At 40.4% G+C, this 24951-nt stretch overlaps 2 protein-coding genes across 2 annotated transcripts; both read left to right on the top strand.

Moving 5' to 3' along the window:
* On the top strand, positions 1-939 carry LOC131815154 (olfactory receptor 10R2-like). Its single transcript, XM_059146823.1, has one exon. The coding sequence runs from the start codon at positions 1-3 to the stop codon at positions 937-939; it is 939 nt and encodes a 312-aa protein (XP_059002806.1).
* Positions 940-1777: 838 nt separating this feature from the next.
* On the top strand, positions 1778-21922 carry LOC131814482 (olfactory receptor 10R2-like). The gene is made up of 2 exons (XM_059145410.1): positions 1778-1867; positions 20957-21922. Exons 1-2 carry the CDS (start codon positions 1778-1780, stop codon positions 21920-21922), a joined length of 1056 nt encoding a protein of 351 aa, XP_059001393.1.
* The last annotated feature ends 3029 nt before the right edge of the window (positions 21923-24951 follow it).

Below are 24951 nucleotides of genomic sequence, written 5' to 3'. Positions count from 1 at the left end.
ATGGCCAATTCTTCCCAGGTCACTGAGTTCCTATTGCTGGGTTTCTCTAGCTTTGGTGAATTGCAGCCTGTTCTCTTTGTGCTTTTTCTCTGCCTCTATTTGATCATCCTGAGTGGAAACTTCACCATCATCTCTGTCATCCACCTGGACCGCAGCCTTCACACACCCATGTACTTTTTTCTCTGTGTCCTTTCAACCTCTGAAGTCTTCTACACAATTGTTATCCTGCCCAAGATGCTTATCAACCTGCTCTCTGTCCTCAGGACACTCTCCTTCATGGGCTGTGCCACACAGATGTTCTTTTTCCTCGGCTTTGCTATCACCAATTGCCTGCTTCTGGGAGTTATGGGTTATGACCGCTACACTGCCATCTGCCAGCCTTTGCGCTACCCTGTTCTCATGAACTGGAGGGTGTGTGGACAGCTGGCAGCAAGCTGTATTGTTAGTGGCTTCCTAATATCTCTGGTGGTAACAACTTTGGTCTTCAGCCTCCCTTTCTGTGGCCCCAACAAAGTCAACCACTACTTTTGTGACATCTCACCAGTTATCCGTCTTGCCTGTGCTGAAACCTACATCCATGAGCTGGTCATCTTCATCTGCGGAGTCTTGGTGCTTCTTGTACCCTTGATCTTCATCTGTATTTCTTATGGCTTCATTGTCCATACCATCCTGAAGATCCCATCTGCTGAGGGCAAACGGAAAGCCTTCTCCACCTGTGCCTCCCATCTTATTGTGGTCATTGTCCACTACGGATGTGCTTCCTCTGTCTATCTTCGGCCCTCAGCCAAATATTCATCAGGCAAAGACAGGCTGGTGACAGTGACCTATACTATCATTACCCCACTGTTGAACCCTATGGTATACAGCCTTAGGAACAAAGATGTACAGCTGGCTATTCGGAAAATGATTGGGAAGACTGGGGTTTCTCTTAAGACTTGATAGAATGTTTTCATTGGTGCACATACATTTTGGCCAAGTGTGTCCCTACATGTTTAGTCCATAACAGTTTCTGGTAATATCTGTCCATGTAAGTATGTGGCCTCAGACAATTTGTTTGATGTTTCAAGGTCTAAACCTTCTCTTCTTAAAGCAGGCATTGTAATACGTTCCTCTCAAGGTTCTTGTAAAGATCCAAGGAGATAGCACAGCATCGGACCCTAGAGGTTAGCCCTCCTCCTCATGACTTATAGTTCTCAAAAGTCTCTTAAAAACCTTTATCTCTTGCTCTTTCTTTGGCTTGTTTGTCCCAAAGCTCTGATGGTTCTCTTTGTTTAAGGTTATGTCCAGCTTAAAAGGAGGTGCTTGAGTCTGAAGCTGGCTTAGACGTTGGGGCATGACATGATGGGGAAATCATTTACTGCACTAGGAATTAGAAGGTTTCAGCCCAACACTGATTAAGCCATGATGTTAAGAAAGCCACAACTGTTCTCTGAATCTAAATTTCAAAATATGGAAAATAAAGGTAGTATAATTTTCCTTTTCTAATACCCAGGGATTTTATTTGTATCTAATGAATAAGATGAAAGAAAGCACGTGTAAAATGTACAGCGGCACAGAGTGGAAGCTCATATTAACAAAGGTTTGGGGCATCTTGGCAAGGATCTTTTCTTCTTCCATTTCTCTGAAAATGGTATTTCTAGGTGCTTTTTCTGACTACCCCTCTGAACCACTTGCTACACAACCTAGAAGATACGCTACATAAATGAGTGGAAAAAATAAGCAGGAGAGGTCTCCATGGCATTCCACATTAAATTCGTTAAGGAGAGGGAGCTACCCAATGACTCTGATTGCCATCTTGTCCCACATGTCCCCTGTACAGAAGGTCGTTCCACAGTACCTCCCAGGGAACCTGTCCTGTGCTGACCTGGTACTTGTGGTTTTCCCCTTGTTGCAGTGGACACTTGCCTTTCTACAATTTTCACGTTTTCTGTCTTTCATGTCATATACTGACTCCAATCTTGACTCACATATCTTTGAGGTGATTATGACAATTAGGACTTTACCCATTACCTACAGGACCTGAATTTCAGACACTCTGTCTTCTGGTGTACGGTCATCTGAACATAGCACAGCATATCAATATTCTCTTTGAAGCCTCATGACTCAAACTGAAGTTCATGTTTCACACGTGACTCCATTTCCAGGTGAAATGTAACTGCACTCGCTTGTTAAATTTATTTAGATTTTCAAATTCAACTGTATAATCATCAATAATGCTCTCAAATTTTAAAGTGATTACCTCTCTTTCTATTTTTATCTCCCATTTTTCAGGTTTTGGATTGAGGCTTTTTATATTATTTTCACTCTTAGTCATTAAATAATTAAGACACTTAAAGCACTAAATATCTTTGTAAGCACAGCATGGGCCATTTCCATTAATTCATTCTGTCCTTTTTTATTTCGTTCCTAACATGTTTGCAATTGTCACTTATTGCCCAAATATTTTTAGGAACAGATATTTATTTATGATAGATATTTCCTTGCTAATATTTAATTTATTATAATATTTATTTATTTATTTATTTAAATTAATATTTATTTATTAATTAAATAAATAAATTTATTATTAAATTTATATTTATAATTTATAATTATTATTTATAACTAAATAAATAAATATTTATTTATTAAATAAATAAATAAATAAAATATTTATTTATTTATTTAAATAACTTCTGTTTATTTATTTATTGTGTGTGTGTGTGTGTGTGTGTGTTAGTGACAGAATGTGACTGGTACAAGTTCTGTTTTTAGAATTCATGCATTTTAATGTTTTCCCAAATTTTTCCCTATGAAATATTTTTATTTAGATTAAAATAATATCATAGTATGGATATCTTCTGGATTTTGTAATTAAGCCATCTTACTATGAGATATCATGATCTGTTTTGTGTGTACATTTGATTGTTTCATTGTACTCATTTCAAGTACTTCACAATTATATTTCTAGGAATAACGACTTGTGAATTTTGTTATGAAATCTATCTTTTAAAGTTAAGTAAACTTTTTGGGGATTCCACAGATGCATTTTATTCTGAAACCCACTAACATAGTAAACACAAAAGCTCTCATCAAGAAGCAACTAGGAGAGGATAAGACACAGGAAGGATAGAAAAAATTATAAAGGGAAAAGAAAAATGATTCTAAGCAGAAGGGACAAAGCTGAAAAGTGGGAAACCTGCACAAGGTGGGAAACCCACCGGAAACAAACTGGGTCCCAGGAGAGAACTGCGTCTGCACATCCTCCTCACACTCGAGCCTGCCCAGTGTGGTGGAAATGAGCAAGATTGGTTAGTGTCTCAGGGAGGAGCCCAGCTTCTCAATCGGTACTGCTCTGATCACCTGCAGGAAGGACCGATTTCTTTCCTTTTCTTTTCTATTCTTTGCCCATTTCCCCACAAGCCAATACTTTGGTAAAAGACAATAAAAATGCTAAGTGAAATAGTCAGTCAGAGAAAGACAAATACCATATGATCTCACTCATATGTGGAAGTTAAGAAAGAAAACAGGCGGACGTGAGAAGGGGGAAAAGAGAAAGAGGAGAGGGGAAACAAGCCGTTGGAGACTGCCAAGGATGGAGAACAACCTGAGGGTTGGCAGAGGGGAGGGGAGACAGGGTGGGCTAGATGGGGGAGAGGCATGAAGGACGGCACCTGCTGTGATGATCACTAGGGGTTGTGCCCAAATGATGAGTCGCTGGGTTCTACTTCAGAAACCAATATTGCACTGTATGTTCACTGCCTAAAATTTAAATTAAAATATAAATATATATTAAAATATAAATAAAGAAAGTATTAGAGAAACAGAAGGAAGAAATATCTGACATCCTGTTCTCTGTGCAAAAGGTGTGTGTGCGCTGATGGGATGTCTCAGTAATGTTACGTTCTATAACATTCCCTCACTGCTTTGCATCTCATCACAAACTGGTAAGACAGACATCAGAGACCAGCCCACAGACTGTCGTGTGATAGGGTTGTTTTCCATTTGTTCCATGTGGGGTGAGCCTGGGGGTTTCCTTTCCAGAGCAGGTGGGTCAGCAGGAGCTGTACTTGCAGCAGGGGTGAGTGTGCGTGTGAGTGTGCCCACAGCACACTGGCCTCTCCCTTCTGGACCTTCTGGACCTTGGGCTCCAGAAGGGAAACAGGACCATCTCTTTCTGCCAGAGGTGACTGGAAATTAGGAGTCACCTCAACAAAATGAACAACTTTGCTCTGCCTGACTTTCCTCCTACAGAGAGCCCACCAGTCCTAGGAACATCCATGGAGAGAGCTTCTAGCAAGCTTTTCAGTCCCAGAGTTCGGAATATATTTGAACATCCAAGGCTTGCCAGGCATTTAAAGAAGGCTTGAACGTGAAACATGGAGGTCAAGATGTAAGAACAAAATATTTTCAGAGGAAATATAAAAATGGAGAGAACAGAAAATATTATTGCTAATACCTCCATATAAAACATATTTCATTCATGAAAAACCAGTGTGTCATGTTCACTTTTTATGGAAGCAGAAGTCACTGATAGAAAAATGTAAAAATCATGATCTGCACAGCAACGAACTTTCAGGGAGTCAACCTAAATAGCTCACGCCTGGAATGTCATTAACATCTCATCACTCTCTCTTCTTTCTCCAACAGAAACAACCCTTGTGTCTTCTCATGGCATGCATCACTGCTTGGCTCGCTTCAGGCTTTATAAGGACAGAAATCTAGAGGATGCATTCTCCAGAATCATCTTCATCCTTTTTCTAGTTCTTCCTCTTTCATATCTGCTTTATCCATTGATGGCCTTGTCCACCATGTTTATTTAGGCATATGCTCTCCCAAGTTTAGACTTCATTTATGAAGTGGTTTTTGGTTCATTTCGAGCTGCTTTCTGATCTATCCTTTTGGTTTCTAAGACGTCCCTTCCTCTAATCACTCACAACTTTTAAATTCTGATCTTTGCTAGTGTTTTGCACATTCTATGACTTCTTTAATTCTATTCAGCTTATTCTGAAATATTGGGTAGGAGTTTCCATCTGTTTTACGGATGAATCTACCAGGGTCTTTCCAGGTGAGCTCTCCAGGAAGCCCACTCTGAAAGGATGTGGCATGTAGGATGTTTATTAGTAAATGCATGGGATTCACAGTTGCCCTGGGCAGAGAAGATGGTCATGCTGAAGGGACTCCCAGGGGCAGCATCAGCTGCCCTGGGGGTGAGCTCCATAGTACAATGACCATTCAGAGGGGCCCTGCCTTGGGCCAAGATGGCCAGAACTTTATGAACTTACATCAGTCAATGTTTGGGTGTGGGTAGCTGTGGGAAAGAGAGTTACTTATGGTAAGGTGCTTACATAGCCATGGAGCCTCCCCACCCATAGTACGGTCCCCACGGGGCATTAAACCTTTATGTGGAGGAACATATGCTTATCACTGTCACTACACAGACACACCATTAATTCCAACAGGGGTGTTGTTCTTCTGGGTTTTCCCTTGTCATAACTTTGTGGGTGATCTGAGTGTGATCATTTCTGAGTTCATCTGGGTGAGACTGGTTTATCCGCACACCTAGAGGGGAGACTGGGCCACACCACTACACTGCTAGCCTTGTAGTTGGAGCTCCTCTTGAGTGGTCACCAGAAATTATCCAGCCATTCCCAGAGACCATAAGCTTCCTGGTTTTGATGTTCTCAGGTTGGCGAATTGGTTTTTAGGTTCTTGCCACTGAGAGTTATTTTTTCTTCTTGTTCTCATGTCTTTTCTACTGCGTGCTCCTTCCCAGTTTTTAATACCGTATTTTGAGTTTCTTGAGTATATTTTGTTGATTCAATTCTTAAAAACGTGGTCATGGAGATTTTAACTTCCCTTTTGCATTCACTTTTTCCCTTAACTTATTTTTAAATTGAGAAATGATTTGCATAAATGAAAGTCAAGTATTTTAAGTTATTAGTGAGTTTTTGCAAATACATTCACCTACTTACCCATCACAGCAATCACAAAATAAAACAGTTCTATCACCCTAAATCTTACTCTGTGCCACTTTCCAGCTGCTTCCTGCCTTGAGACAACACAGTTTTGATTTCTCTCTTTTCTGGATTTATTAACATATAATGGCATATAGCATTGTGTGAGATAACAGTGTGCGACGTAACAATGATACACACGTGTATATTGTGAAGTAATCATCACAGTCAGATCAGCTAACAACTTCAACTCCTCACAAATTACCTTTTGTGTGTATGTGGTGAGAACATTTAAGATCTACTCTCTTGGCCACTTTCAAGTATAACACAACAGTGTTGTTAACTAAGGTCGTCATGCTTTACCTTAGACCCCAGAACTTACTCATCTTACCACTACAACTATGTGCCCTTTGACCAACATCTCCCAACCCCCCTGCCCTCCCCCTTGGCAACCACCATTCTACTCTCTGAGGCTGATTTCGGCTCTCTGAGATTCCATATATAAGTGAGGTCATACATACCTATCTTTCCCTGTCTGACTTGTTTTGTTGAGCATAATGACCTCAAGTTCTATCCACGTTGCTGCAAATCACAGGATTTCCTTCTTTTTTATTGTTGAAAATAAAATCATGGCACTCTATTCTTTCATTGCTGCATCGACTTCCCTTGTATGAATATGTAAAAATATACTTACCCATTTATTTGTTGATAGACATTTGGGTTGTTGATTCTAATTGGCTATTATGAATAAACCTGCCTTGAACATATTTTGTAAAGGTCTTTTGTGGACAATTGCTGTTATACCTCTCTCTTATGTCTGGTGTATATATTTAAATATATATATATATATATATATATATATATATATATATATATATTTTTAATTTTGTAAGATGCTGCCCAGTGTTTTTCAAAGCAGTTGTGCCACATGATACTTCCACTGGTTGCCTCATATTCTCTTCAACTTTCAGTACTGCCAGGTGTTTTGTTTCGTTTTTGTTTTCGTTTTTGTTTCCTAAATATATTAGTCATTCTAGTGGGGTAAGTAGCATCTCATTTAGTTTTACTTTGTATTATCCTGATATCAATTGTGTTGAATGCTTTTTTCGTTTTCTTATTGCTCATTCATATGTCTTTTTAGAAAATTGTTCTAGTCTTTTGCCCATTTTAATAAGACTGCTTTTTAATTGTTGAATTCTAGGACATGTTTATAAATACTGGATTAAAGTCGTTTGTAAGATACGTGTATTGTGAATATTCCCTCCAAGTCTGTAGCTTGCATTTCTGTTTTCTCAATGGTGTTTTTAATGAGAGTGAGCTTTTCAATTTTGATTAAGTTTACTTATAAATGCATGGTTTTATGTTTAGTGCTTCTCAGGTCTTGTCTAAGAAACATTTTCCTAAGCCAAGGTGAAAGAAACCTCACACATTTGTTTCTAGCTGCTTTCCAGCTTTAGCTTTAATATGTAGTGTTGGGTTCATTTAAGTTTCATCCCTGAACCGAAGATATCAAGACACAATTTATATATAATAGTAGACCCCCAGTTTAAGTGTGTGACCCACTGTGTTTTGACAAATATGTGTACCCATGTACTTACCACAATGATATAAAACATTTCCATCACACTGAAATTGTTCCACATGCCCCCTCCCAATCAGTGCCCTAGATCACCACTGCGTTTGACAATACTCTAATTCCATATGAATAGAATCACCTAGTATGTACTTTGTGCTTTTTGGCCTCTTCCATTAAGCATATTTTTGAAATTTATTCATGATGTGTGTGACTTTGGAGTTCATTCTTTTTGTTGCATTGTGTAAATACACTGCAGTGTGTCTAGGCATGCACCCACTGATGGGCGTGTAGCTCTTTCTCGGTTTTCAGCTCTTAGGTACAGAGCTGCACAAACACTTGTGAGCACACATTTCCATAATGCATGGGGTTTCCCATTCTTTATTAAGCAAATACCTAGGTGTGTAATTGTGGAGTCATGTAGTAAATATACGTTAACTTTCTAAGAGATTGTCCAACAATTAGGCTAAGCAGTTTGACATCTGACACTCTTCACAGCAATGTTTGCAATTTATTTATCAGTTCTTGTCATCTTCAACACAACCTATCAGTCTTAAATTCATCCATCACGAAGATGTGTGAGGGGATCCAACTGTGGCTGAACTAGAATTTCTTTCTGAATATTTTTTGGTGTGTCCGTTGTCTATTTCTGTATTTTCTTTAGTTGAATATTTCCAACATCTTTCATTTATTTCCCAATTGGAAAGCAATGGTCTTTCAAATTTTTTGGATTGGATTATTTGTCCTTCTATTGGATTGTAGGTCTTTGTATTTATTACATATATATATATATATATTTTTGGTCACATGTATATTATCAAAATATCTCCACCATGGTGTGATTTACTTTTAATTTTCTGTCAGTGTCTTTGAAGAACAGAGTTTTCTCTCATTTCAATAAAGCTTAATTTATTGATTTTGAATTTTATAGCTCATACATTTTGAGTCATATTTAAGAAATGTTTGCAAAACCCGACCTCACTAAGAGTTTATCTAATGTGATTTATTTTTAAAGATTTTATTTATTTATTTGACAGATAGAGATCTCAAGTAGGCAGAGAGGCAGGTTGAGAGAGAGGAGGAAGCAGGCTTCCTGCTGAGCAGAGAGCCAGATGCCAGGCAGAGAGTTAGATCCCAGGACCCTAGGATCATGACCTGAGCCAAAGGCAGAGGCTTTAACCCATTGAGCCACCCAGGCACCCCCCCAATGTGATTTTTTAGAAATTTTATAATATTAGCTCTTCCAGACAGGGTAATGATTCATTTCCAGTTAAATTTTTGTATGGTGAAAGAAGACCGCAAGATCTTTTTCTCCACCCAAGTGCATCATTGTTGGAAAAATCATTGAACTATATTCCTGGGCAGGCTTGTAGAAAATTAATTGCTATGCTCATGTGGATCTATTTCTGGACACCCTACTTTGATCTATTTGTCCACATTTATACTAATTCCAAACTGTCTTTTCAGAGGTAGCTTTGGAATCAGTGCAATTCTCTCTGGATTCCTTCCTGTAGGTTTCTCAGGGAAGCCATCTGTAGGAGCAGATACACCTCAGAACTTGCTGGGAAGCAACCCTCTGAGGCACTGGAGATGCCAGCAATGGGAAGTGCATCAGTATGGAAATTTGGAGGAGAATTGCCAATGGGGACAGTGTAGCCACTGGTTGTTCCTTGCACTGAGGCCCGCAGGTGGAGGAGAGTATAGATGAACCAGGAACAGGGGTCCCTTTCTAGCTCTGTTGTCCCTTCAGAATCTTCTATTGGCAAAGCTTTCTGTCATATCAGCTGGCAAGGGAGAAGTATTTCAGTATCACAAGAAAAACAATTATAAGAAGGTTTGGAACTGAAATAAAATTCCATGTATAGTTTTTACAATCTACTTAGGGTTAATGTTATGACTATACTTAAAAAGTAGAAGGCTTGGAATTGCATAGATCCATTTATCCCACTATCATTTATGCTAAAGTACATTACATCTTTGTGCATTAAAAATCCATAGGTCCTCTGCCCCACCCCTATCAATAAAAAAGAAAGAAATTGAAAAAAGGGGCACCTGGGTGGCTCAGTTGGTTAACAGGCAACTCCTGGTTTTGACTCAGGTCATGATCTCAGGGCCATGAGATCAAGCCATGTTAGGCTCTGTGCTGGGCATGGAGTCTGCTTGAGATTCTCTTTCTCTCAAATTCATTCATTCATTCATTCATTCATTCATTAAAACCCCATAGGAAAATGTAGTATATATATATTTTTTTGCTTTATTCAATGTATTCTATTTTTAACTTTTTGAGGAACCTCCATACTGTTTTCCAAAGTGGCTGTCTTATGACCCAGAAAAGGCACTACTGGGTATTTATACCAAAGATATGGATGTAGTGAAAAGAAGGGTCACATGCACCCCAGAGTTCATAGCAGCAATGTCCACAATAGCCAAATTGTGGAAGAAGCTGAGATGCCCTTCAACAGATGAATGAATAAAGAAGCTGTGGTCCATATATACACTGGAATATTGCTCAGCCATCAGAAAGGATGAATCTCCACCATTTGCATTGATATGGACGGGATTGGAGGGAATTATGCTAAGTGAAATAAGTCAAGCAGAGAAAGACAATTATCATATATTTCACTTATTTGTGGAACATAAGGAATAACATGGAGGACATTAGGAAAAGAAAGGGAAAAATGAAGGGGGGGGAAATCAGAGAGGGAGATGAACCATAAGAGAATATGTTCTCTGGTTTCAGGGGGATGGGGAATGGGGGTGGGTGGCTTAGCCAGGAGATGGGTATTAAGGAGGACGGACACGTGTTGCGATGAGCACGGGGTGTTCTATGCAAACAATGAATCATTGAACACTACATCAGAAACTAATGAAGTACTGTATGGTGACTAGCATAACATAATTTTAAAAGTGGGGGAAAAAAGTAAGTATTCTAAAAAAATTAAGAAGAAAAATATTTTTTATGTTTACTCAATATTTATAATTTTAATGCTCCTTTCATCTTGATGATAGCTTTTTTAATATCTGTATTTGTTCATATGATCATGAAAGTAAACATGAGGTTTTTGGAGGATGAGTCATTTTTTATTACTTACAGCATGATTGATTAGGTTCCTAATGACCTAATTCTTCTGGGTTATTTGATGAGAGACAAATGTCACCATATACGCATGGAGATCTGTACTGCATATGAACAACCTTGAAATTAGTAATCTGGGAGCTTATATAGGAGAGAAATAGTTACCCTCCACTCCTGAGAGAGAGAGGGGGAAATGCGCTCTCTTGTTATTTGCAGTTCTTTCAAGATAAACACCCAGTTCCAAGGTCCTATGTTTCCTCCCCTTTGAATGGAAGCACATACTTCTGAGAAAGTCAATCTGCCACTAATTATTTAACATATTTTATGTTTCAAGCCTGTCCTTCAAGCTAGGTTACATGTTTATTTACTCAGAAAGCCCTCATTATGAAGGAAAATGAAAACATGTACTTTCTGACACCGAACTACTTGACATCCCATCTGTTATAATTTTTCTTTAGCTTGAAAACCTTCCTCCAGTATTTAAGGTAGTTCAAGTCAATTAAGACAAACGTTCTTAGTTTCCTGTTACAAAACATATCTTTTTTTTTTTTTTTACCTTAAATCATAAGGAGTATTTTCAGTAGAAATAGAATCCCAATTCAGTAGTTTTATTAATTTATTTTCTTTTCTCATTTTTAGGTTTCTGTTCACTGCTTTCTGGTACTGATTTTTTTTTTTCTTTTTCCTTTTTCCTTTCTTTCTTTCTTTTTTTTTTCTTTTTTGGTCTGCTTTCAAGATCTTTAATTCAATAAGCCAATATATAGTGCATTATTAGTTTCAGATGTAGAGTTCAGTAGTTCATCAATCGAACATAACACCCATTGCTCATCACATCAAGTTCTCTCTTGAATGCCAGTCACCCAGTTACCCCATCCCCCACCCAACTCCCCTCCAGCAACCTTAGTTTCTTTCCTATGGTTAAGAGCCTCTAATGGTTTGTCTTCCTCTCTGATTTCTTTCCATCTAGTTTTATCTTCCTTCCCCTATGATCCTCTGTGCTATTATATTCCACATATGAGTGAAACCATATGTTAATTGTCTTTCTTTGATTAACTTATTTCATTCAGGTTTCAGTTCCAGCTACACCTTTTTTTGATGGCTGAGTAATATTCCATTATATATAGTATAAATAAATATTTTATATGTACACATATATCCATATATATATTTATCCATTCATCTGTCAATGGACCTCTACAATTTGACTATTGTGGATATTGCTGTGGTAAACATTGGGGTGCAGTTGCTTGTTTGGATCTCTCCATTTGTATCTTTGGGGTAAATACCTAATAGTGCAATTGCTCTCATAGGATAGCCCTTTTTTTAACTTCATGAGGAACCACCATACTGATTTCCAGAGTGGCTATACCAGCTTGCATTCCTACCAACACCTACCAAATTCATGTCTTGAAGAACATGACAGCAATAGACAACAAAAAAGAAATGAAAGGGACGCCTGGGTGGCTCAGTTGGTTGAGCAGCTGCCTTGGGCTCAGGTCATGATTCCAGCATCCTGGGATCGAGTCCCATATTGGGCTCCTTGCTCGGCAGGGAGCCTGCTTCTCCCTCTGCCTCCTCCTGCCTCTCTGTCTGCCTGTGCTCACTCGCTCTCTCTCCTTCTGTCTCTGACAAATAAAAATGAAATCTTGCCATTTGCAACAACATGGATGGAACTAGAGCGTATCATGCTTAGCGAAATAAGTCAAGCAGAGAAAGACAACTATCATATGATCTCCCTGATATGAGGAAGTGGTGATGCAACATGGAGGCTTAAGTGGGTAGAAGAATAAATGAAACAAGATGGGATTGGGAGGGAGACAAACCATAAGTGACTCTTAATCTCACAAAACAAACTGAGGGTTGCCGGGGGGAGGGGGTTGGGGAGAAGGGGGTGGGATTATGGACATTGGGGAGGGTATGTGATTTGGTGAGTGCTGTGAAGTGTGTAAACCTGGTGATTCACAGACCTGGGGATAAAAATATATGTATATAAAAAATATATGTTTATAAAAAATAAAAAATAAAAAAAAAAATTTAAAAAAAAAAAAAAAAAAAAAAAAAAAAAAGAAATGAAAGGCATCCTAATAGGCAAAGAAGAAGTCAAACTCTCTGTTTTTACAGATAACATCATACTTTATGTGGAAAACCCAAAAAACTACTCCCCAAATTGCTAGATCTCATACAGGAATTCAGCAACATGGTAGGATATAAAATCAATGCAAAGAAATCAGTTGCATTTCTATATACTATACACTAACAAGGAGGCAGATGAAAGAGAAATTAAGGAATCAATTCCATTTTCAATTGCACCAAAAACCACAAGATATCTAGGAATAAACCTAACCAAAGATGTAAAGGATCTGTACTGTGAAAACTGTAGAACACTCATGAAAGAAATTGAAGAGGACACAATGAAATGCAAAAACAGTCCATGCTCATGGATTGGAAGAACAAATATTGTTAAAACGCCTAAGCTACCTAGAGCAATCTACACATTCAATGCAATCCCTATCAAAATATAATTAACATTTTTCACAAGATGTTCTTTTTATTTTTTCTTCTTCAGTTTGGCTCTGAGGCATCAAGGTATGGATTTCTTCTTATTTATCCTGCTTGACATATGCTGGGATTCTTGAATTTGCAAATTCATGTCTTGAAGAACATTCATGAAGTTTCTGGCCATTATTTTTTCCAATAATGTTTCTGCCTTATTTTTTAGTTCATTCCTGTCTTGAGCTCTGATTACACATGTGTCCAACTGATCAGTGTGTGGTTCCTCATGTGCTTAAGGTTCTGTTCATTGGTTTTCATCATTTTCCTGTCTCATTCACACTGAATCATTTCTATCACTCTGTCTTCATGTTCACAGCTTCCTTCCTCTGTTACCTCCATTCTGTTGCCTATCTCATCCATTGAAGTTTTATGGTTTGTTTGTTTGTTTTTCCAGATAATGTATTTCCCATTCTTTTTTTTTTTTTTTCTCTTTCTGTAGCTTCTATTTCTCATCTGAGACTTGTTATATGTTCACTCACTGCAAACACATTCTACTTTTTATCTTTGGACACAGTTGTCATAGCTGTTTTAAAATCTTGGCCTACTAATTTCAACACTGAATTACATCTCATTAGTTCTAAACTAACTGCCTGCTTTCCTGAGAATGGCCATATTCTTCTGGTTTGGTTTACATAAAATAATTTTGGATTTAAAGTGTGGCTTGGTAAATATTTTGTTGTAAAGACTCTGTTATAATAATTTGACAATTGTTGGTGTTTTTAGTTTTAGTAGGCAAGTAACTTGGTTGGACTAAAACTGAAAATTTGTTCTCTTGTGTGGTGGTTCAAATGTCTGTTTAAGTCTGTCATACTCTGGGCTGCTTTGAGTCTTGCCCACACAGATGTGCTTCGGGGATCAGCAGACATTTGGACAGAACATATGTGTAGAATGAATCTCTCTCTCTGGCCTTCCCATTTCCAGGATTCTATCCTTACCTCTCAGCATTCTGATTACCTTTTTGAGTTTTAATCTTTTTACAAACAATGCTGACTCTGGCCTTCATTAAAACCTGGTAATTCACAGACCTGTACCCCTGGGGATAAAAATATATGTTTATAAAAAATAAAAAATTAAAAAAAAATGTAAAACCAAAAGCTATGTCAAAGAGAAGCTTATCCCTGTGTACTTACCTTCTTCCTGGTGTTGACTACATGCTGGATCTGCCTGCTATAATCCCATCTTAAGCACCTTCATGGAGTTGTGCTTTGTGGGGTTTTTCTCCCAGATTTTGTAGTAGGTATCTTCAGGAGGGTTGATCCAGTAGACACTCACTCCGTGAGACCAGAAGCAGAATTTCTACTTCCCTTTACTTTTATAAAAGTTTTAACCCCATGATTTAAATAGAATATTTTTATTTAATATTTTCCATAATTCACTACTTAATCATTGATTCACTTGAAAATTAATGCAAGAAACAGGAAATTATGTAAGTTTTCTTCAAAGAAAACTTAATTCAAGTAACTATAAATTATTGGAAAGTTTGAAAGGATCAAGAAACTGTCACTAGAATTATTGATTAAAGAACACAGGACAATAGCTGAAATCTCTAACCGAGGAAATGCTGCTGCTGTCAAAATTTTACTGCTTTCTCTCAATACAACACTTAGGAGAAGAAACTAAGTCTAATTCTTCCAAAATACTCTAATTCTTACTATTTTGTTTCTCTGTACAAACAATATTAAAAAAAAAAAAAAGATGACTTTAGTTTTGCTTCCCATTTTCAGTACCAAGAAGGAAACTGCAGGTAGAGGGTGAAACTGAAAGAAAGAAGAGAGGAGAACTAGAGAAACAGATTGAGCTCTGATGATATGGTCCAATGACATCATGGTCTCATGACTTCATGGTCCAATGACATCATAGTCTGTGACTCACACTTTGCCAGCAGCTAACCTCTTGATGTGCTGATGTATGTTCAGAGAAAGGGGCAATGGATTCCTCTTCCTTTTTATGTACTGAATCCAGTATAAGTAGGAATTTTATCACTTTTTGCAGTACAATAAGAAATAATTTATCTAGGAATCATTTCATGTTTCGGTTGAGATACAAACCCTACTCCCTCCATTCCTCAGTATAGGGTTGGGTAAAAAGGTTTGTGAAGTCAACCGCTCAGTGTTCCACCTTCTATTCTATCTAGGAGGAATTTTGATTAAATTCCATATATAGCTGTGTAGACTGACAGCTGTAGCCTTTTGAATTGTATCACTAAGAATGAAGTTTTAAGACTTTCATCTACATTTTTATCCTGTTATTCAGACAAAGCCAGCTTGTGGAGAAAGAAATCTAGCACAAAGAATGAACCTAGGTAGAGTAAAAGAGAGAAAGAGGAAAAGACTTATTCAATAAACACCCATTCACTCAACAAATAGTTATTGAATATCTGTTATGCATCGGGCAATATCCTAGAGATGGGGTTTATACATTTAACAAAACAGAGAGGAAGATCCCCATGGAGTGGAAAACAGATATGTAGAGGAAAAAAGAATCCTAACTGTACATAAAGTTGTGAGACATGTTAGAGAGAAGTAAATCATGGATGAGGACACTTCTCAGAGGTTAACCTCCTCTGAGTCAAGACTCAGCATAATGATGTAATACAAGTTCTTGAATTGAGCCGTATCTGGTCAGATTTGACCTGGACTTCCCAGTCGTTTAAGCTAAAAGTCCCTTTCTTATGCTAATTTGCACCATACTTCTTTCACTTGAAAACCAAAGGTGCTAACATAACACAGTCGTCTTTTACAATGTAACTTTAACCAGTAGAATATCTATTTATCTTATATAGGTAGGTTATACAGATGCATCAGGTAGATAGACACATGAAAAACAGATGATAGATGATGATGATAGATAGATAGAGAGATGATAGATAGATAGATAGATAGATAATAGATAATTATAAGGATTTGGCTCAAGCAAGTATAGAGGCTGACAAGCCTCAAGATATTCAGCTGGCAGATTGGAAATCCAAGAGAACCAGTAGTATAATTCCAGTGCAAGACTGAACTCCTGAGAACCAGTGGTGTAAGTTGAAGTCCATGTGCAGATGCTAGGGCAGGAGAACACAGATGCCCTAGCTCCAAGACAAACCTGTCCTACTCGGCCTTTTTGTTCTATTCAGATCCACATAGAGGAGTGCAATCTACTTTTCTCAGTCTATTAATTCAAATATTAATCTCATCCAGAAAACTCTCACAGACACACCCAGAATAATATACAACCAAATACCTGGGCACCACATGGCCCAGTCAAGTTTATATGAAAAGAAAAATAACCATTATATCTTGTTAGTTTTTATACTAAACAGTAGTCTTAAAGTTTAAGTATCCTCTAACAGCCATTTTCATTATATCAAATATAGAACTTTCTTTTTCACGTCAAAATTGTTTATATGTTATGTATTAAAAAATTTTGTTTTCATTTTTCTTCTCAGAGGTTCAATATTTTTAAAAGATTTTAAATTGTTCCTTTGATATATACTACCTTCTTTTTCTTCACCTAATATATCTTTCTTTTACTTTAATGCAAGGCAATATTGTTTATTTTTTCTTCTCTCTCTCTCCCTCTCTGGGGCAGAGAGAGGAGCAATGGAAATGAACATTCCTGAAAGCCTTCATTCATCTGATAGAATCCTAAAAATGTGTAAATATAGAAATTAGAATTCGTTTTCTATAGCAGTTGCTAGAAAATATAACTAGAACCTATGGTTCATCTGTTCGCATTGTCCATACGTGGGAGTGGTGCCTGATTACAATGTTTCCTGGGCAAGTCAGCCACTCACAGCTGTGTGGACCTGCCATTTGGGGGGCCACACGTAGTATTTACAAACAAAACTTTACCAAGGTGAAGGGTCTCAATTTCAGTTTTGTTTACATACGTTTCTCTGAATGTGGAATTAAGGACATCCAGGGCTATTTCTTCACTTGCATGCATTAGCTACATTGAAATCTTTGAGATGGAATTAGGTTTCATCTAAGTTTACTGGAAGCCTGAGTTTAACAAAAGATAATGGTTATTTTTAACTTCCTAGAAAGCAGTGCCTGAGAAGGAAATAAGAGGCAGGCCCTAAATCTGTAACTGTGTCAAAATGTGATTCCAGAAATGTGACTAAGAGCAGTGTTTGTCAGATTTCTTCTTGCTCAGAAACCTTAGGGGTCTTTGAATGGGTGCTGGGCAGCAGCGAGGCTGAGGACAGGTCAGCAGCGCCCTGGGTGGAAATGTTAATTCAGGAAGATGCACTGAGGAGACCAGATGTCCCAGAAACCCCAGAATTCATGGCTTTTTGGAAGGACTCACGTGCACATATGACAATTGCTGGAAGCAGCAGTAGCTGTTGTCAGATCTCTGCTGGTCACCTCTGAAAGTGATATAATGGCAAATAAAAAGACCCAGAGTCAGGATGAGCTCATCTGGGAGTTTCTTCTGCTCTGCTGGCGTCTGCTAGGGATTGCAAGTAGGAACATTTCTGCCTGGAGCCCCTCCAGGACCTGCAGCAAACAGCACTGTGGGGGTAGAACTTGCTGCCAAGTGCCTTCAGTCTTCTCTCACATCCTCGTGTGAGTCACTCATGATTCATGAGGGAAGGTACAGACGGTGGGATTTTTGTATTCTCTCGCTGAAGAGGAAGCACAACAATTTCCAGGGAACTTGCAGTTCTGGAAATTGTGTTGGCTGAATCCAGCAATAGAGGAGTGTGACTTTTACTCTCCTTTCCAGTGCAGGATAGGGAAGCGAGGCACACAAATGCAGAATGAGCACTTCATTGATTTTTCTCCAGTGCCACATTTTTCGTCTATCTTGGGTCAGGCTCTCTGAGAATTGCTGGGATGAATGAGGATCACTGGGGGGCCCCAGGGCCATGCCCTGGAGGGTGCTACTCACAGGTTTTAGTCCTAATCCCTTCTCTTGGGGCAGACATTGATTGGAGATTTGTCATCTCTAGGAAGCTAGCGAAAAGCAGAGAGTCAGGTCTGTGACCTGCATGCAAACTCTCCACCCTTCCCGTCAGCCCTCAAATCTGCTCTTTGCTGCTGCTCTTCCAGGTTTCAGTTCTGCCGGCTAAGACCTCACACTTTTCCCCTTCCCTCATAGCAGGCTCCCACGCCCTCTCCTCTGTGCAAAATTTGTGGGGTTCAGATGAACCTAGACTAACAGGGAACTCTGTTTCTTCTTTTGCATGATAGAACAAGACTTGATTTGTCCTGCAGGAGTCCAAGCAAAGAAAGGGCTTCTTCCTCACATGAAAGACCTTGGAAGAAAGAGCCCCGTGTCACCCTACATTATGGGTTCTGACATTCATGTTTCTTTCCTTAATCTGCAACAGATTTCAGCTCCTAATGAGCTACCAAGCAACTTGGGACTAATTGCCAAATAATTGCCAACGCCAGTTTTTCTCCTGTTCCCTTTCTATCCAGTTTGACCAAGGAAATTTGAGGTCCATGGTGTTTCCTGCATCCTCCTCACTGAAAGCCCTGGAACTGCGCCAAATATAATACTCCAACAATGGCTCCCTGGAGATTTGGGAAGTATAAATATAAACCAGCATGTTGGCACCAGAGCTAATAAGAGACCAAAGAAAAGTTTCCAATGATGCGTTAGGGGATGTTGCTCAGAATTCTCAGCAGAGGAAGTAGGAATACACAGTTTTGGGCATTGGAGTGTCAGTCATGGAGAGGAATAGAATATATCCATTTCAGGATAGAAAGGGTTGTAGTAAAACTAATGTTTTAGTCTCCTCTGGTTAGAATCTCTGGGTGTCATGGAATTCTAATAACCATGTGCTAAGGGCACAAAGAGAAGTAGGCCCTGTTGGGTTATTTTATCTGGAAAACTAAGTGAAGTCCACTGATAGACAAGTGCCAGTCACGAATGATAATTTTGGGAATGTTCTTATAATCCCATAAACGTTAGTCTCGTTAGTGATGGTTACAAAGAGCATGTGAGGAGAGCAAGGCACACATGTGCACGGCAGCTTAAAAACATGGAGGATTGTATAGGGTTTGGGGAAGATAAAATAAAATAGGACATCACCAACTGAGCTGTAGAGGCCCAGAGAAGGCTTCAAACCAGTTCCATAAACTGTATTTCCCAGAGCTCATGGCATGGACCCCTCCTCTCTCCACCATCCCTGAGAGCCTGGCTCCTCTGGGTAATTGAGTCCCCTAGATAATTGAAAAAGAAAGGGTAAATACGTATGACTCCTTGTCAAGAGTGAGTTTCCACATTTAGTTCGTTCAACCTCCACTGTTGACTGTCACATGAAACTATTCCCTGGTGACAGTGGTGTACCAGTAAAGTGTAACAGGGGACAAAAGGGTAAAAAGACTGTCTAACTGAGATGTTTTCCTCTTGCAGACCTTCTGCTGGCTTTAGACTTCACTACCAAATACTGTGTGGACAACAAATCCACAGCATAAGCCTCAGGGATGGAAGCTGAGGAGGTAAATGAATACATTGCTCAGGGAAGAGCCTGGTGCTCGGCTATTGCAAGCCATCAAGAGAGGCAGAGAGGACTGTGAAGAGCCAGAGTCATAGTTAGAAAAATAGAACCAATATCCTGCTTCCAGCCTTCTCTTAAAAGCAAGGGAACCTACAGCGAAAGCACTCAGAGCTGGCGTGGATGAAAGTCTGTATGTCAAAGGTGTGGGGTCAGTAGTCAGTTGGTCTCTTGAACTGAGCCACCTTAGCTAAGGAATTTCATTGTGCAATCTACATGGTGTTTTTATTGTCTGCAATTATTTGGTTGCTTGGGATGTTCATTTATTACTTTATTAAACTCAAACTTAATTTTAATTGAGTTGAGGGGGAAGGATCTGCCCATCCTTTAGTGGGGAAAAATTGCAGGGGCTAGATCCCTCAAGATAAGTTGTGTCTAACACAGCAGCGAGCTCTGTTGGAAATCCAGGAAAAAGGTGCAGAGATATAACAGCTCATGCTCAGGAAAGGTCTGATGCATTGGACAGATTTCTGTCTTAGGTTTAAAACTACAATTATAGCAGAAATCTAAATCAGGTTTCTCTTCCTGGCAGAGTGGTATGCAGGTGGTAAAAACCAATGGCCAACCTGACCCTGAGAACCTGAGCTCCTTCCAGAGCCACTTCAGGGCACTAAGGCTCCTTCCAACTCCCCTTTCTTCAGTGGGTCAAACAGGTTGTGGGATCGGATCAAAAGATAAACTGACATCAGCACATTATTATTATCATCACTGAAAATATGCAAAAATAAGAGTCGGGTCTGATGTCGGTTTTGTGATTTTGTAAAAATAAAATTATAGGGCCAAAAAGAAATTCTTAGGTGGAAATACACTTCAAGCACATCCAAAAGAAAACATCAGAAGAGCTAGCCACCAGTTCCTGAAGATTAAACAGCATTGGTAGCAGACGCTGACATCTACTAACAGTCTGCAGTGTGCATTTGCTGTGCTAAGTCCCCTAACTTCCATAAGGAACTGGGAAGAGAGGTGCTCTTAGCGTCTTTATGCTACAGATGGGAACACGGAGGCACAGGAGGCTACACAGATGAAAAACGGCAGAGCTGGGTTGTCACATGGGAACTCTTCAGATATTTACTAATTGCTATTTGAGATAAGCAGTGTGAAAAGTTTACTTTGACCTAAGCATTGTAAGAAAGGCAGAAATGTCGTGGAAACAGGTGTACTCTGAGTTTTGAAACAGCTCCATAAACTGACACGATGGACAGGACATTTCCTGCCAGCATCTGCCTTTTCCCTTCTATTTGTTGTTCCTCCATCATAGTGGGATATGCTACCTTCATCTTTCAGGGTAAATAAACAGTCTATTCCTTCATTCCTGTTCTTTGTAGGTCAATCTTGGGGACCGAGTCAACCAAGCTAACTTCTCCTCGGTCACAGAGTTTGTGTTGCTGGGGTTCTCCAACCTTGGAGAAATCCAGCTCATCCTCTTTGCTGTGTTTCTGTGCCTGTATCTGATTATTCTGAGTGGGAACCTCACCATTATCACAGTCATACGCCTGGACCGCAGCCTCCATGTACCTATGTACTTCTTCCTGGGGATCCTCTCCATCTCTGAGACATGCTACACCTTCGTCATCCTGCCCAAGATGCTCCTAAATCTGTTGTCTCTGCTCAGAACAATCTCATTCATTAACTGTGCCATTCAGATGTTTTTCTTCCTTGGTTTTGCTGTCACTAATTGCATGTTGCTGGGGGTCATGGGCTATGACCGGTATGCTGCTATCTGCCATCCACTTCGGTACCCTATCCTAATGCGCTGGCAGGTATGTGGACAGCTGGCAGCCATCTGTGCTGTGATTGGCTTTTTGTTCTCACTGACAGGCTCATTCTTAGTCTTTGAACTCCCTTTTTGTGGTCCCAATAAAATCAACCACTACTTCTGTGACATTTCACCAGTTATCCAGCTTGCCTGTACAGAAACCTACATCAATGAGCTGGTCATCTTCGCTGGTGGAGTTCTAGCACTCATGGTCCCCCTGACTTTCATATGCATATCTTACGGTTTCATTGTCCGTACCATCCTGAAGATCCCATCCACTGATGGCAAGCGGAAAGCCTTCTCCACCTGTGCATCCCACCTCACTGTGGTCATTGTCCACTATGGCTGTGCCTCCTCTGTCTACCTTCGACCCTCAACCAAGTTCTCATCTAACAAAGATAGGCTTGTGACAGTGACCTACACAGTTGTGACTCCATTGTTGAACCCAATGGTGTATAGCCTCAGGAACAAAGATGTCCAGATGGCCATAAGAAAAGTGATTGCCAGAGGAAGGTTTTATCCTAAAGCTCTGTGATGAGAGTACTTGGCATCTATGGAAACCTCCTTTCTGAGGATGTAACAATAATGATACAGCTGATGATACTGTCACCTTTTATTTACATAGCATGGGATAGCCTCACAGTGCAAGCTTCCCCAGGATATTATTTTGATAAGCATTGTGGAGTGCAGCTGTGAAATTGAGTTGATTGTTAATCAGATACAAGTCTCAAATGCCTTTAAACTTGCACAAGTAAGTATTTTGATTTCCCAGAACTGGAAACAAGCGTCCTTGGATGTGCAGACCAAGTTCATTCCATTTCAGGAAGGACAACACGTTGTGAAAGGTCATTCCGTCTAGAAGGTTCAACCATCACAAGTTCTCAGTGATTTAGAAAAATCTTCGTAGGGTTTTTCACAAAAACCATGGGTAAAATGGAATACATCTAACTGAAAATTATTACTATAATCAGGAGCCATCCACACTGGAAAGGATCCAAAGCTATCACTTCCAATCACTCTCTCATCACGGAGCCCCACCTGTAGTAGCCCAGCCTCTGACTGAAGGCTAACTAGGGGACCAGACAATATTAAACGCCCCGAAGTGTTATCAAGTCCCACCTTTGTTTCTCTTCCTCCTTTTGGTCCTAGCTTTTACCTCTGGATGTGCATATCTTCCATCTACTATTTCACGTATGTGGTGACAACTGAAACATTTTAACAGGATGATGCACTGTCCTGTCTCAGCTGACGACTCTTTTGACCTTCATGACAACTCAGAGCCCACAGACCCCTCAAAATCCTGGTCATCCATCTCTTCATTATTTTCAAGAAATTTCCCATTTTGTTAAGAGTATTGTTCCAATGGGTCACTGGGAAATGGGGACAATATTCCAGGTGACAGGATAGTCTTCTGCCTTGTGCTGGAAGTCAATTTTATGTTAATACACCTTAGGGTTTTGTGTTTTGTTTTCTCTCCCATTTCCTGTTAATTCTGTCACAGGCGTGCTCTTCCCTAACTCCTACGTCCCTTAGGCTACAGGATTTTATGTTGTATATCCCCAGTCCTATCTTTACGAAGCCTATTTTGGTTAGTTTAGTTTAGTTGTGTTATTCTCTAAGGCAATCTCATATCTGGTATTTTGCCCCTTAAATCTCTGCCTTTAGCTTGTGCCTAGAATATCCAGCTCTTTTCATACTTTACTTATAACCTCGAGGCTACTGGTCATCTCTCATATAACTGCATTCTGTTCCTTCCAGAGCTGGAGGCTACACAGTCCATGTATTGTACAGAAACACAATTAACAGTGGCTGCACGGAAGCCCATGTTGATTATGCTCAGTGGCAAGGAGCCCTGCGCTAGATACACATGCCTGCCAAGCCCTCGTTCTGAGGGTGCTCATGCTCAGAGGCTTTGCACCCTCATCTTGGGTGCTCCACAAAACAGAGTCACTTTCTCTGTCTCCGGAAGGTTCCATTTAGGGGCACTTACACTTTGACTTCGGCTCCACGTCACTTCTCCAGCAACTGTGAGTTCTAAAAAGAAATAGTTCCTCCCTTTCACAAACTACACTCTGGGAAAGGATGTCAGATTGGTGGGCAAGAAGACGAGATGCTCTGTGGCACGGTAGGGACTCCCTGGGGGCTCCGGCAGTCTTCCAGTAGTCTGATGACGGAAGCAGGAGCCTGAGGGAAACTGGGCATGGCTTTCTGAAGTACCATCAGAAAATCTTTTGAGGGGCTTGAAAAGTCCCCTCCATTGTCACAGAGACCGGTGCCACAGTCCTGCTCCCTGTCCAGTCCCCACGTCCCCACCTCGTACCCCTTACAAGGCACCGTGGTGGCAACCATGCACCGTAACAATTATGCTATGTGTAATCCCTCTTAAAACTCAAGTTCTACGCTTTATTACTGAGGGCTTCCCTTCTTTCTTCCTTCTTACAAAACCCCACTGTGATGAGAGTAAGTGGGCAGAAAAGGTGCAGAGCGTAAGGTTTCCGGATCCAGAGAGGAGCCTGAGAAGGCGGCCTCACCCCTGCAAGACTCTCCTCGCTCATCACACCACTTTTCCTGACTCCCCAGTCAGAACCTCGAGCCAGCCCACCTGCCTACTGTCCTCCATTTCACTTGTCCTTCTTAAATGTTTGTTTATGTAAGAAAAGAAGAGAGAAGTGTTGTATGGCAAGACCTCAACCTTAAACACCCAGAGATCTAATTTTTCCACCATTCCCTTTGAAGTGAATGTGGCTGGAGAAAATTCTGTAATAAATCTGTTTATTACAATAAGCTGACAATCAACATCTAAAATGTACATTTTTTATATTTTTTTTTTCCTGAAAAATATCAACCTATTCTTTGCTGAAGCTGCCGCACATAGGCTCCCTTCTACCTGAAACATTAACTCACGGGTCCCTTGCACAGCCCTCTCCCTCAGTCCTTCCAAACACAGTGCCAGTCTAGGACCCCGCATCATTCGTTAGGGGAAAACTCCAAGGAGTGGACTGAAATGCCCTGTTCCTCTTGTCTCGGACTTTGCAAATGTACCTGCCCCACAATCATTCCTGTATCTTCTTCCATCCCTGCTGTAGCACAAGCGTCCCCTTCAGTGTTCTCGGTTACACTTCCTTCTCCGTGCCCGCGTTCTGTCCTCTCCCTGCTGACTGATGCCCTGAACCCTAAGCAAGCCGGCCTCCCCCATCCTGGACGGCAGGGTTGACACTGGGGCGCAGACACGGAGCAGGCGTGTGTCCAGGTGTTTTCAGACTGTGGGTTTACGCCAGATCACACACGCCCTCCCGAAGCGGGTGTGCGAGAAGCCGCAGCCCAGCTCGAAGGAACCAGGCAACCAACGCCAGAGGTCGACCCACGGCCCCTTGATCGTGACCTTTTCAGGCAGAAGCGCGGAGGCTGGACGCTGGGAAAGGAGGAGGGAGCGACCGGCTGATGCCGGGGCGACCACGGAGTGCACCAGCTTCAAAGGCCGGCCCTGACTTGCTCCTTCCGCACACATTGACCGAGCACCTGCCCTGCGGGGAGATGCGGGGTGAAGGGACCCGGGTCCCGGTT

Source organism: Mustela lutreola, chromosome 14 (assembly GCF_030435805.1).
Source record: "Mustela lutreola isolate mMusLut2 chromosome 14, mMusLut2.pri, whole genome shotgun sequence".
Lineage (NCBI taxonomy): Eukaryota > Metazoa > Chordata > Mammalia > Carnivora > Mustelidae > Mustela > Mustela lutreola.
Note: the sequence above shows the minus strand (reverse complement) of the source record. Positions and strands in the feature narration are given on the sequence as shown.